At 52.9% G+C, this 11,632-nt stretch overlaps 1 protein-coding gene across 4 annotated transcripts in view; it reads left to right on the forward strand.

Moving 5' to 3' along the window:
* The window catches only part of GNB1 (G protein subunit beta 1), a 92,237-nt gene that overhangs the window by 79,529 nt on the left and 1,076 nt on the right, over positions 1–11,632 (forward strand). For 2 of the 4 annotated variants that reach the window (XM_012534009.3, XM_004272294.4), the window contains 5 exons: positions 6,570–6,636; positions 8,092–8,293; positions 8,929–9,145; positions 10,632–10,747; positions 10,986–11,317. In XM_012534009.3, coding sequence (XP_012389463.1) covers positions 6,570–6,636; positions 8,092–8,293; positions 8,929–9,145; positions 10,632–10,738 — 593 coding nt within the window. In that variant the 3' untranslated portion in view covers positions 10,739–10,747; positions 10,986–11,317. Of the gene's footprint in view, positions 1–6,569; positions 6,637–8,091; positions 8,294–8,928; positions 9,146–10,631; positions 10,748–10,982; positions 11,318–11,632 lie in introns of those variants that run through there. The other 2 variants (XM_012534010.3, XM_033432714.2) reach the window with 2 other exon arrangements.

Raw genomic sequence — 11,632 nt, forward strand, 5'->3', positions numbered from 1 at the left:
AGAGTTATACTGTATCCATTTAAATGAAATACAAGAATCTTGTGGCCATAAATGCCCATTTTCTGCCCTTCCTCGTTCTTTATGAAGTTTTGTAGGCGTTGCGTCTCCACGTGTTATAAGCCCCACAGTATATTGTTCTGTTTGTTTCCTCTAAGTGTTCGTAGCCACTTGAAGAAGTTTGAATCGCCTTTCACATTCACTCAAATCTTTACCATCACGTCCTGAACACGTGAGCTTTTTTCGGGTTCCCTTCAGCCTGATGAACTTGCTTTACCGTTTCTTACTGTGAGTGCAGGTCTCCTAGCAGTGAATTCTGTCTGTTTTCATTTATCTGAAAATGTCGATTATCCTTCATTCTTGAAGAAGTTTTTGCTGGATATATTTAATTCTGGGTTGGTATTATTTTCTTTCAGCACTCTTAAGATTTTTCTTTGTTTTTTTAACAGTTTGTGATGGGCCTTGGAGTGACTTTCTTTGTTTATTGTGCTTTAGCACCTTGAATTTGTAAAGTTTTGTCTTTCACTAAATTTGGGAAATACTAGAAATCCATTTTCTGTTCTTTGTTCTCTGTCTTTTTGTACTCCAGTGGGTGCATGTTCGCATCGTCTCTTAGGTCTCTATGGTTCTGTTCTTGTTTATTCCGTCTCCCGCTTCCCCAGAGCTGTCCTCCAGTACACGTGACTTCTGTCACCTCCAGTGTGTTGTTAAGACTACCCAGCAAGCCGTATATGCCAGATGTTCTGTTTCTCAGTTCTAGAATTCGTTTGCTTTTTTAAAACAATCGTTCTTACTTTCCTGCTGGCGTTTCCTGTTTATTTGTGACGAGCATATTTAGGATCCTTGGGCAGAGTTCCAAGAGCTGGCTTTAAAATTCTTACCTGCCAGTTCCAGCAACTAATCCCTTGAGGTTTGGTCTTGGTGGCTCTTTCCTCTTGAATATGGGCGACATTTTCCTGCTTCTTGGTACATCCAGTGATTTTGACTTGTGTCCTGGGCTTTGTGCAGACTCTGTTCCCCTGAAGCCCTGCCATTTCGTTCCGTTGGGAGCAGCCACACAGCCGTGTGGGAGCAGCTGTCCTGCCTGTGTGGTTTGGACGGATGTTGGGGCAGTAGGTGTGTGATTTTTAGGGCCTTCTGTGGCTTTCTCCTTTCCAGGTTTCCTTCTTGCACTTTCCAGTTGTGGTTGACCAGAACCCTATTTACTGGCTGTTCAAGAAGGTTGGGCCATAGATCTGCATCTGAGATGTGGCTGCAAGAGGGGGCCTGCCCTCAGGCACAGGACAAGCAAGCTTGTTGAAAAACAAGCTCACCCAGTGCCTTTCTCTTCTCCCAAGTGCAGGCTCCCCTCCGGTTTGTCTGCTTCTGCTTCCAGTGCTTTCAGGTTTTTGTTTTTATATTTGTCCAGAGCTCATGGTGGTTTCTGTGGGAAGGTTGCTCCTGGGGGTGGGAACCCCCCTTCTCGGAACCCAGCCTAGGCTGCCTGCCCCATCCTTGTAAACTGGGGGTTCTGTCCAGTGAGCACCCTTCCTAAACCACTTTGCTTATAGCGTTGATGAACTCACAGCACATTGAAAAACACATTCTTACTGTTTATCGATCCCTTATTATCAGATTCAGTGTATGGACTTCCATTTTTAATTAAATCTTTTTAACACTTTATTTGCTGAAACAACAAAATAAATCTAGTATTAGAATGTTTTCGAAATTTTGTTTCCTTCATGTATCATGAAATTTTACTTCTTTGGGAGTTGAGTGGTAGTGTTTTTTTAAACATCTGGCCTCTTAAGAGTATTTGTGACTTTCTTCAGGCATGATACATAATTCAGCTTCAAATCAATAAAGGTTAAAACTTGGTAAATTCAAATAGCCTCACTTTAGTCAGGGGGTAAAGGTGTGAATGGTTAGTGGGTTCAAGATCTGAGGATGTGCGGTCTGCATCTTGTCTCAGTCCTTCTAAGCCTCCGTCTGATGACGTTAGTGCTCATCACTCAGGCATCTCTCTCTGGCCTGAGCCTTAAGTTGAGAGCTCTCTGTTAAGCTATGGTTGGGACATTTTGTCGTAGAGTCTTAGAAACTCAGTTGCGCAGAAAACCCACCTTGGTGCTCTTCTCAGCGGTCTCCCTGAGCCCTCAGATGGTGTCTGATGGAGTGAGGGCGGGAGTCGAGCCTCTGCGCTCAGTTTCAGGAGCGAGGCTCTTGGTGGTCAGTTTTGTGTTGCTGTTGTTTCCAGAAAATACAAGGGCCCGTATGGAACAAACAGAAGCTTCCTTCTCTAGAGTTGGCCACCCAGGCTTTGGAAACGCTAGCAATACTTGAGAGAGCAAACATCAGATGGCGTTCTATCTTCTGGTGTTTCGCCTTTTAAGTTTCTATCTTAAGGAGTAAAGGATGCCCTCTGGAAATGGTTAATGGAATGAATTCACAACGATTGAGACGGAACATTTATCATTATTGCTGTTGCTATGAATATATTACGTATAGAATAAAACTTGCTGAGTGCTCTCTTGGTGAAAATAATAATACAAAGGCATTAGATTGTATATTTGAGAAATTAGTAATACCCTAAAAGCTCATTCTCCTTTCCTAAACCTCCCATCGCAGTGCAGACACATTTACCCTTTCTGAGATCACCATGGTCAAGAATTTAGCCAGAGGTTTCCTGGGGGTGACATGACTGCCTTGTACTCTTGCCAGAAGCCCTCGCGGTGGCTAAAATTTCGTTTTCAGGGATGATTTGTCCATGCTACCTGGGGCTTGAATGCACGTGAAAGCACAGTGGACGGGCCCCCTGGCCTGTTAGTTGCTTCTTTCCTGACAGGCGCCAGCAGGCCCCGCTCTGGGAGGAAAGACGTGTCCCACAGTTCTGCTTCGGGCCACACTGTGCTGCTCTGCGGCGCCCTGTTCTTTGGCAGTTAGTTAACGTGACAGCAGTTTTAGGCTTTCTGTGGTCAAAGTCTGGGAAACTCAGATCCCACTGCTCACTTCCTGACCTCACGGACTGCGCCGCCGGCTCAGGTACCCTCTGGGCTTCCCTCCAGCCGGCTCAGCCCCCCAGCAGCAAGAGCCCCCTCTCCCAGGCTGGCCACGGGTCCTGGCTGTGCCTGCATTCAGCCTGAGAGGATACGTGAACCTCCGGGTGGACGGATGCACCCGGCCTGCTGCTGGGTGCTTGTCCTTTGGCATCAGCAGTTTCTGGGTTTGTCTCTTTGGGGTGGCGTTTCCTCACTCGCAGGCCTTCATGTTACTTCGTTGTCTCTCTCTCGTTTTCACGGAGCTGCTCAGAGAACGCACCCTCTGCTCCCGGTCTCCGCTCCCCTGTGCACCTCCGAAGCTGATCGGCGGCTTTCCCTCCCCACCCAGCCAGCTGCCCCCGCCTCCCCCAGGTGCTGGCTGGGCTAAGACTGCCAGCGTGATTCACCGTAGAAAGTTGGGAAAGTAACATTTCTTCTTCTGTGTTTTTAACTTCTAATCCCATCCAGAACTGCAGCGTTGTCCTGCAGAGGTGGAGAGGGTTCCGTTGTAAGGTGCGCCAATTTGTCCCTGTCGTCGGTCATTGCAGCAGTTCCCGGCTTGTCACTAGTGCGCGTGTTGTGGCTGTAAATACTGTTCTTGCAGAGGAGTGACTTCTCAGGCCGTAACCGTGTTCTTGGGATGAGTTCCCTTGGCTGCGCTGTTTGGTTCGGGGCAGCACTCGCGGCGGCTCACATGTCTGTGCACGTTGGTCTTTGGTTTTGCTGTCTGGCTCAGCTGCCTTCTGGATGAGGAGGTAAGCTTGCCTGCCTCTCTGGCCCAGGTTCCCATCAGCGACACCCTGTCGTGAGACCGTCCCCCTTCCCTCCCACGGGTCCTTGACCTGAGCGCCTGCCCTGCCTCACTTCAAGCCTCCTCCCCTCTGGACTGCTGCCAGCTCGTCCCCGCGCCAGGCTGTCCCCAGCGCACCTGTGTCCCGCAGCCACTTGTCTCCGTGAGGCCTGGCACCTCCACACTTGGTGCCCACTTTTGTCAGGGTCTGTTTTCCCTGCCCCTCTGGAGGCCTTCGTAAGGCAGCAGCGCCACTGGGCCAGCCACCCTTCTGCTGAGGACACTCACACACTGACACGGCCCCTTCAGGGAATTTGCTCGCTCTTATATAAGCAAAGACAGTAACTGCCACCGTTCGTTGAGAACTGAAATGTGCAGACAGCTCTGTTCCTCCCGATAATTCTCCAGAATGATCCCAGTTCCTCTGGGAAGCCTGGGGCTCGTGAGCCAGCTCACGGGAACATGTACTGCAGGTTAGCAGCTGCGCTGAGAATCGGGCCTACTCTGAAGCCACTGCCCACCTCCCAGCCAGAACGGCCCCACAGGCTTCCCCGGAGCCCGGGTGCCCCTTCATGGTCCCCGTGCACACGGGGCGTCACTGGCCTCCTGGGACGCTGGGCTTGTGGGGTCGGCTGCCGAGCCCGCCGGCTGGACGGTCTGGTGTTCATGGTTGGTGAGCTCCCGTCTCAGGGCTGTTGAGTCTTGATGCTTAGTACTTGTTTGTTAACCTAATTTAAAAGCTGGTTCCGGGACTTCCCTGGTGGTCCAGTGGTTAAGACTCCGTGCTCCCAGTGCAGGGGGCCTGGGTTTGACCCCTGGTCAGGGAACTAGATCCTGCGTGCCGCAACTAAGACTCGGCACAGCCACATAAATAAATATAAAAAGAAAAGCTGGTTTCCACCTTTTCTTTCTGGGAGGAAAAAAGATTTTTGTAAAAAATATAATATCCACCTGGTTATTGTTTTTTTCCCTCGATGTACAAAATACAGAGACCAAAAAAGTGAGTTATGAGGCAGCAGCTCTGACTTTGTCTAATGAAAAGTAGTATTTGGATAGGGTTGACCCTTGAACAACACAGGTTTGAACTGTACTGGTGCACTTACGCCTGAGGTTTTTCTCCAAATACAGCACACAGGAGCCCGGGTGGGCAGCGTCCCCAAGGAGACTGAGGAAGCGCTGTCACGAGGGCCGACTCCAAGTTCTCTGCAGATTTCCAGCCTCGAGGAGGCTGGCACCCCCGGCCCCCATGTTGTTCAGGGTCAGCTGTGTATATTTTGAAAGCTCAAACTACAGGAAGTTAGAAAACGAACACCAAAGCCACCCCAGTGCTCTCCACACGCAGTCTCTCAGGTCCCTGAGACGCCCTCGCCCCAGGACCAGGCCGGGCTCCGTGTGTGCTGCCCCGCCCCTCCTCTTCATCTGCATGTGTCTTGGAGTCTTCACAGCATTTGTGGTCCCCAGGGACCATGTGTGGTTTTGTAGATTTGGTCATTTCCCACAGCCTGCCTGGCCCCTGAGGGTCAGCCAGCTGACGTGTGCTGACCATCCGAGGCCCTGAAGAGGCCAGAGCAGGTTGCTAGTGCTCGAGAGCCGAGGCTGTAGCCGGCAGCCTCTGGTCCTTGGGGCGGGAAGCTCGTGGACTCCCTGGGGCTGGACCACCGCCTGCACAAGGTGGGACAGAGGTCATCTTTGAGGTCGTGTTTCTTTGTGCTGTTGACCTAGGAATGCCCCTGTATGGCCCTGTGTGAGACCAGGCGGTGCTGCCGTCTCCACGACGCTCCTCCCTGTCTGCTGGGATCCCAAGTCAGACAGGCTAGTGCTGTGATGGCGGGTGTGAGGGTCCCAGGGCTGGTTCCCAGAAGGCTGGCTTGAGCGAGGGTGAGAGTGTGCCAGGAAGTAAGTGCTGTTCTCGGAGCAGAACTTAGGCTGAGACTCAGCGGGAAGAGAGCCCGTGTGGTCCCTGGTGTCCTGTGGATGGGACGTGGCCTCCAGCGAGCACTTGACCACAGGTCCTTGTCTAGGCACGTCGTTGCTGTTTTGAAATTGTTCTCTCTCTCTGTTTTTTCTATGGGAGACAGTACAGTAATATGTTAGATAAGTGCTTTATTTTCCCAATATTCTTATACTTTCCACATCAGCAGCCTTCAGTGGGCCTCCTCTCTGTATTTTGTCTTTGATCTTACTGATTCACGCAGCGTCACACGTGGCTCTGGTGTGGCCTGGGAAGACCTGGCAGGCATGCTTCTCCCTGGCAAGAGCCCGGCCTGCTGGGGGCAGGGGCTGCTCTGCCACCATCCCCTGGGCCCTCTGGGGGCAGGTGTGCTTACCTTGCACGTGCAGTTCTCAGGGTCACCTACACTAAGACAGAAGCAGCGCTTGTCCCGTAGAAAACAAACCCACCCCCACACCCATCCTCATCTCTGGCTCTGGCCCCTGCAGACCCTCCGTCCCTGCTCCTCCCGACGTGTTCAAAAGGGCAGGGGCGGACAGGTGCACTTGCCTCCCGAGCCTCTTGGGGCGCCGTGCTCACCGGAGTCCAGTCCTGTGGGCCTGGGGCTCTGACTCTTGCCCGGCAGTGTGTGTTGTCCGTGCTGCTTTCTTCCTCTTCGCAGCACACACGGCAGGGGCCGGGGGTGGTGGACGAGGTATTTGTCTCCCTTGCTGTGGACCTTCCCGCCATAGTTGTTCTGCCAACGTGTTCTTCCATTTATAAGATCATAGAGTTGGGGGCTCGAATTCTGGGGCTATCGTGTGGCTCTGTTTTCCAGGTTACCTGTCCTGCTGCCGTTTTCTGGATGACAATCAGATTGTTACCAGCTCTGGAGACACCACCTGGTGAGTACTTGCGCGCCAGACCTGTCCTCATGCTGCTTGCTTTGGCCCGTAGCTCGAGACGCAGGGGAGTTCTCAGTTAGGCCATTTTAACTGGAAATGGCCAGGCGGCTTCAGACACACGTGGCAGTGAGTGGTGGGTGGGTTCGTGGTGCGCTGTGCAGATCTGAAAGCTCAGAGTTGGATTTTGAACAGCAAAGAACTGATTTTGAAACTACAGTTTTGCGTGAAATGCCCGCTTTTCTTCCCCCCCTGCAGATTTTACCTTTGCAGGCCGTCTTTAGTAGCACTTGGGGGAGTGGGTGTGCTTTAGTCCCTCGCTAAGGTGAGCACCGCCTCACTGTGGACTCCGAGCACAGCTTTAAAAAACTTGTCACTTGTCGCAATTTCACGTGAACTATATCAAACTAATTAATTTTTAGAGTTTCACCTTACTTTTGGATAGACCACGTAAACCTCTGTAATGTTTTCACTCGAAGCACCAAAGCATATCCTTTTAAATCTTTAGGTAGTTGAATCATTTTAGGCTTACACTCTCCTCGTGGGTTATTCTGGTCCTTGGAGGCATGTGGTAGTCAGGAGCCAGCGGGCCGCGCAGTGGGCAGGGGGTGCCCCGGCCGGGTCCTGTTTCCTGAGGTGTCCTTTATGTATGTCCAGAGGCTCACCAGAGATTTATGATCCGTCTGGACTGTCAGTTGGGGAAGAACTTCTGTATTAGAAGACACTTTTGAAAGCTTTTTCATTCATGAGGGATGTTCTTCAGACCCTGGGAATGTCTTGCTTCCTTCTGTCATCCCTCAGGCCCTAGCAAGGGGCCCTGCACGCTTGGATTTGGGTGGTTGGGCTGAGCCGGGTTTTCTGCGAGGCTTCCGGTGGCGTTGCTTCTGTGGGTGAAGCACAGAAACAGCACACGCTGTCCTCGCGGCGCTGCTGTGTCTCACCTTTGACTGCCCTCCGTGTAGCCACCCAAGCTGACGGCTGTGGGCCCGAGCTTAGCTCTGCCACTGCTGAGTGACCCCAGTTAAGGGCCGTCATCTCCTCGTCCCAGCCCGTGGGACCCTGGAAGGCATGGAGCTGGCAGCAGCAGGGAGCGCGTTTTCTGTCCAGCCTGGGATGGCAGCCGGGAGCTTCCTGCTGCCCCTCGCTGAGCCCACGCGGGGGGCCGCATGCATCCCTCCTTGACAGGGACTCGGGCTCCCTCTTTTGTTGGTGTTGGAGTTGACGTGGAAATCACAGTTACCGTAAAGCCCGTGGGCGTGTGCTCATCTGTACTGTGTTTGTTCATTGCGTTTATTCGTTTGCTTTGTAACAAACCCTTCTAAACAAAGTCGGATTACAGGTTTTAGAGTTGCCTTAAGTGCAGACGTTTACTGCCGTCCTGGGGGGTTTGAAGGACCGTTTGTCACAGGACTAGTCTCCTGAGCAGGTGGGGTGACCGCTGTCATTGCTCTGCTCCAGTGCCCTGTGGGACATTGAGACCGGCCAGCAGACGACCACATTCACTGGACACACCGGCGACGTCATGAGCCTTTCGCTCGCTCCGGACACCAGACTGTTTGTCTCTGGTGCTTGCGATGCTTCAGCCAAACTCTGGGACGTGCGAGAAGGGATGTGCCGGCAGACCTTCACCGGCCACGAGTCCGACATCAACGCCATCTGTGTGAGTTGGGGTCCGAGGTGCGGGTCGGGGGCCCTTCGCCGGCCGTTAGCAAGTTAGAGTCCTTCTCTGGAGCCACGGGCTGCATCGTCAAATTTGAAGATGTTTTCAGAATTAGATGGTCTCTCTTTTCTATGCAGATACAGTCAAATTGAAAAAAACTCCCTGTGGGAGACTTAGCTGTGACTTGATCTGTCCTTGCTGAGGCCTGGCGTATCTCCCGGCCTTGGGGTGACCAGTGACTGTATCACGCGGCTTCCCCCATCAGGGGACGGGCAGCGCCGCGGCTGAGCCCCTTGGCCCAGCTCTGCGGGGGCACGCGGGGCGCGGCGGTTGAGGGAGCCTGCCCTTGTCCCCGGCACCGTGACGGGTGGGCCCGGTCTCGCGAGGAGCCGTCCTCCTCGGGTTCAGCCTGGCTGCCAGCAGCCTGCAGGGAGCCCAGCCCGTCAGTGATGGCCACTCTCCCGCTGCTCCTTTGGGAGGACAAATGGGGAGGGGAAGCCGGCTCTTTGGGGAGGACGAGCACATTGCGCCACCCCCGTGCGGGGCCCGCAGTTGCTCTGCTGTCGGGCAGTTTACGTTCACAGTATTTCTTTCTGTGCATTTGCAAATCATCTTGGTTCGCTTTCTCTCTCCAGTTCTTTCCAAACGGCAATGCGTTTGCCACTGGCTCGGACGACGCTACCTGCAGGCTGTTCGACCTCCGTGCGGATCAGGAGCTCGTGACTTACTCCCACGACAACATCATCTGCGGGATCACCTCCGTGTCCTTCTCCAGGAGCGGGCGCCTCCTCCTCGCGGGGTACGATGACTTCAACTGCAACGTCTGGGACGCCCTCAAGGCCGACAGGGCAGGTAGGCAGCGGCTGCACCTGGCCGGCTGAGACGCGAGCTGAGACGTGTGGGCCCGGCAGGGGGACGGGAGGCAGGCCAGTGGCGGCGGGCTCTCGGCCGCACAGGGTGGGCAGGAACGGGCCAGCCGCGTGGTCTTCACGGCCCCCCTCCCATCGGGCCTGTTGGAAGCACAGACTGGAGCTCACACGTGAAAGGCAGGCGAGAGGTGTGTCCTTCCCAAGTGCATTAAAACACAGGTTGTGCAAAAGACGAGAACTTGCAGTGTTGAAGACGGGGGTTCAGGCGCCTGAATGCTCCAAGGCTCCTGGAGTCTTCAGTGCTGCAGAGGCTGGGGAAGGGAGCGTGGCTCCGAGCCCGTGGCCTCCCGCTCTGGGTGGGTCTGCTTCCCGCTCTGCATTGAGCCCCTCTTGCCTCTCCTGCTCCCCCACGTGCCCGCAGCGCCCGCGGCCTCTGCCCCAACAGTGCCTGCTGACACTCAGAGGAGTGCAGGAGGCGCATGGGGGTGCTCTGAGATGTGGCTCGGATTCCTCTGGAAAAATGTGGAACTTTCTGGCTGATGACTGCTGAGTGTCGACAGGAGGCCCTGCCTGTCTTGGGGGGCGGGGTTCACTCTGTGATATCCCAAAGGCCCTCCCTCAGCGTCCATCACCAGCCTTCTGTATTCTGTGCTCTGCACCAGGCCCCGGGCATCACAAACAAATGAAGAACAGCCTACAGCCTTCACTGTCGTGCTGTATTTTTGTTGTGCTTTCTGTTGCTTCTTTTAAATAAATTTATTTATTTATTTATTTATTTTTGGCTGTGTTGGGTCTTCGTTGCTGCGCATGGGCTTTCTCTAGTTGCGGCGAGCAGGGGCTGCTCTTCGTTGCGGTGCGCGGGCTTCTCATTGCGGTGGCTTCTCTTGTTGTGGAGCACGGGCTCTAGGCGCGTGGGCTCAGTAGTTGTGGTGCACGGACTTAGTTGGTCTGCAGCATGTGGGATCTTCCCGGACCAGGGCTCGAACCCGTGTCCCCTGCATTGGCAGGCAGATTCTTAACCACTGCGCCACCAGGGAAGCCCCCTGTTCCATTTTTTATTTAAGCATTTTACCGTCGGGAGTGCTCAGGAGTCAGTGCAAGAGGCCCTAGGTTGTTCAGTGTGTGTGTTAGTGCCTTTCAGTTGTGTGTGTTCCTTGTTGTCATGCTGTTATCCACGTGTCTTGATAACAGACACGTTGCCAGATTCTCCAGTGTGTTTTCCTTCTGTGTGAATCCCTCCCGCGGCCGTGGGCACGTCCACCATGGGAGAGGAGCACGCCGACCCTTCCTCGCCTTGGACAAGTGTGGGCATGAGCTTCAGTTTAGTTTCCACTTGACCAGGCTTCCTCTCCTTCCTGGTGCCCTTTCCTCACCACTGAGGCCTGGCAGGGACTGAACCCTGGGGGCTTCTGGGTCTGCTTCAGGGAGTGGCTGGATCCAGGGGTGACCGTGCTGTCATCTGCTCCCAGGGGTCTTGGCCGGGCATGACAACCGCGTCAGCTGCCTGGGGGTGACTGACGACGGGATGGCCGTGGCAACAGGGTCCTGGGACAGCTTCCTCAAGATCTGGAACTAACACCAACAGGTAAGGAGCAGCCCCGTGCCCTCCCTGCTTGTAGCTCTATGTATGACATTGTGGGTCGGGGTTTCTAAGATTAATTTGGATGTAGTTGATCTGGACTTGTGGGCACGTGAGCATTGGTGTCAGCTTGGAGCACTTCCTGTGCCCTCAGCCGCGAGCGGGTGCACCCATCATACTGACTGTGCACCTGCACCAGGGTGTCCGTTTCTCTTCATGTTTCTCTAAACTCTGTTTAAAGCAGCAGGTGGACGCCGCTGTGACTGGAAGACCATTCCAACCTTGGAGCGTTACAGTGATAGCATTTCCAATCCACCCCTACTAACGCGGATGCCCTGCACCCCTCAGAACTTCAAAAGGGCAAGACCTTTTCCCTTCACTTATTGCTGAAACCAAGAGCACAATTCCCATTAAGAGAAGAATCTCTGTGCTGTAAACTAAAACAAATCGTGCATTCCTTCCGGGACCATTGTCTTTGTTTTTCTTTTTTTGTTTGTTTTTCTTTTTTTTTTTTTTTTTTGTCTTGAATGAATTTAAAAGGAAATACTATAATAAAAATGTTAACCAGAAGGTAAACTTGAGTGTAATTGTAAGGCAGACACACTTTTCTACTAGTTTCTTTGAATTCTAGATCAGTGATCCTGTTTTGTGATGTTCATGGCGAACAAGTTGAGGACTTCATCTTGTAATTGATTCTGAGTTTCAGATTGTGTTTGTAACAGGATTTTGCAGACATTCATATTTCCTTCTTAAAATATATTCCTTTCTGTTCAGTAGTTAAACAGAGAAAGAGGGTCTAGTGCAGCCTCTCTGGAATTGTTAATGATGTAAATTTAGTCCCTAGTTTTTTTACTTTTCGTCTCGTGTCACATGATCGTTGTGTGCACACAC

The sequence above is a fragment of the Orcinus orca genome, chromosome 1 (genome assembly GCF_937001465.1).
Source record: "Orcinus orca chromosome 1, mOrcOrc1.1, whole genome shotgun sequence".
Classification (NCBI taxonomy): domain Eukaryota; kingdom Metazoa; phylum Chordata; class Mammalia; order Artiodactyla; family Delphinidae; genus Orcinus; species Orcinus orca.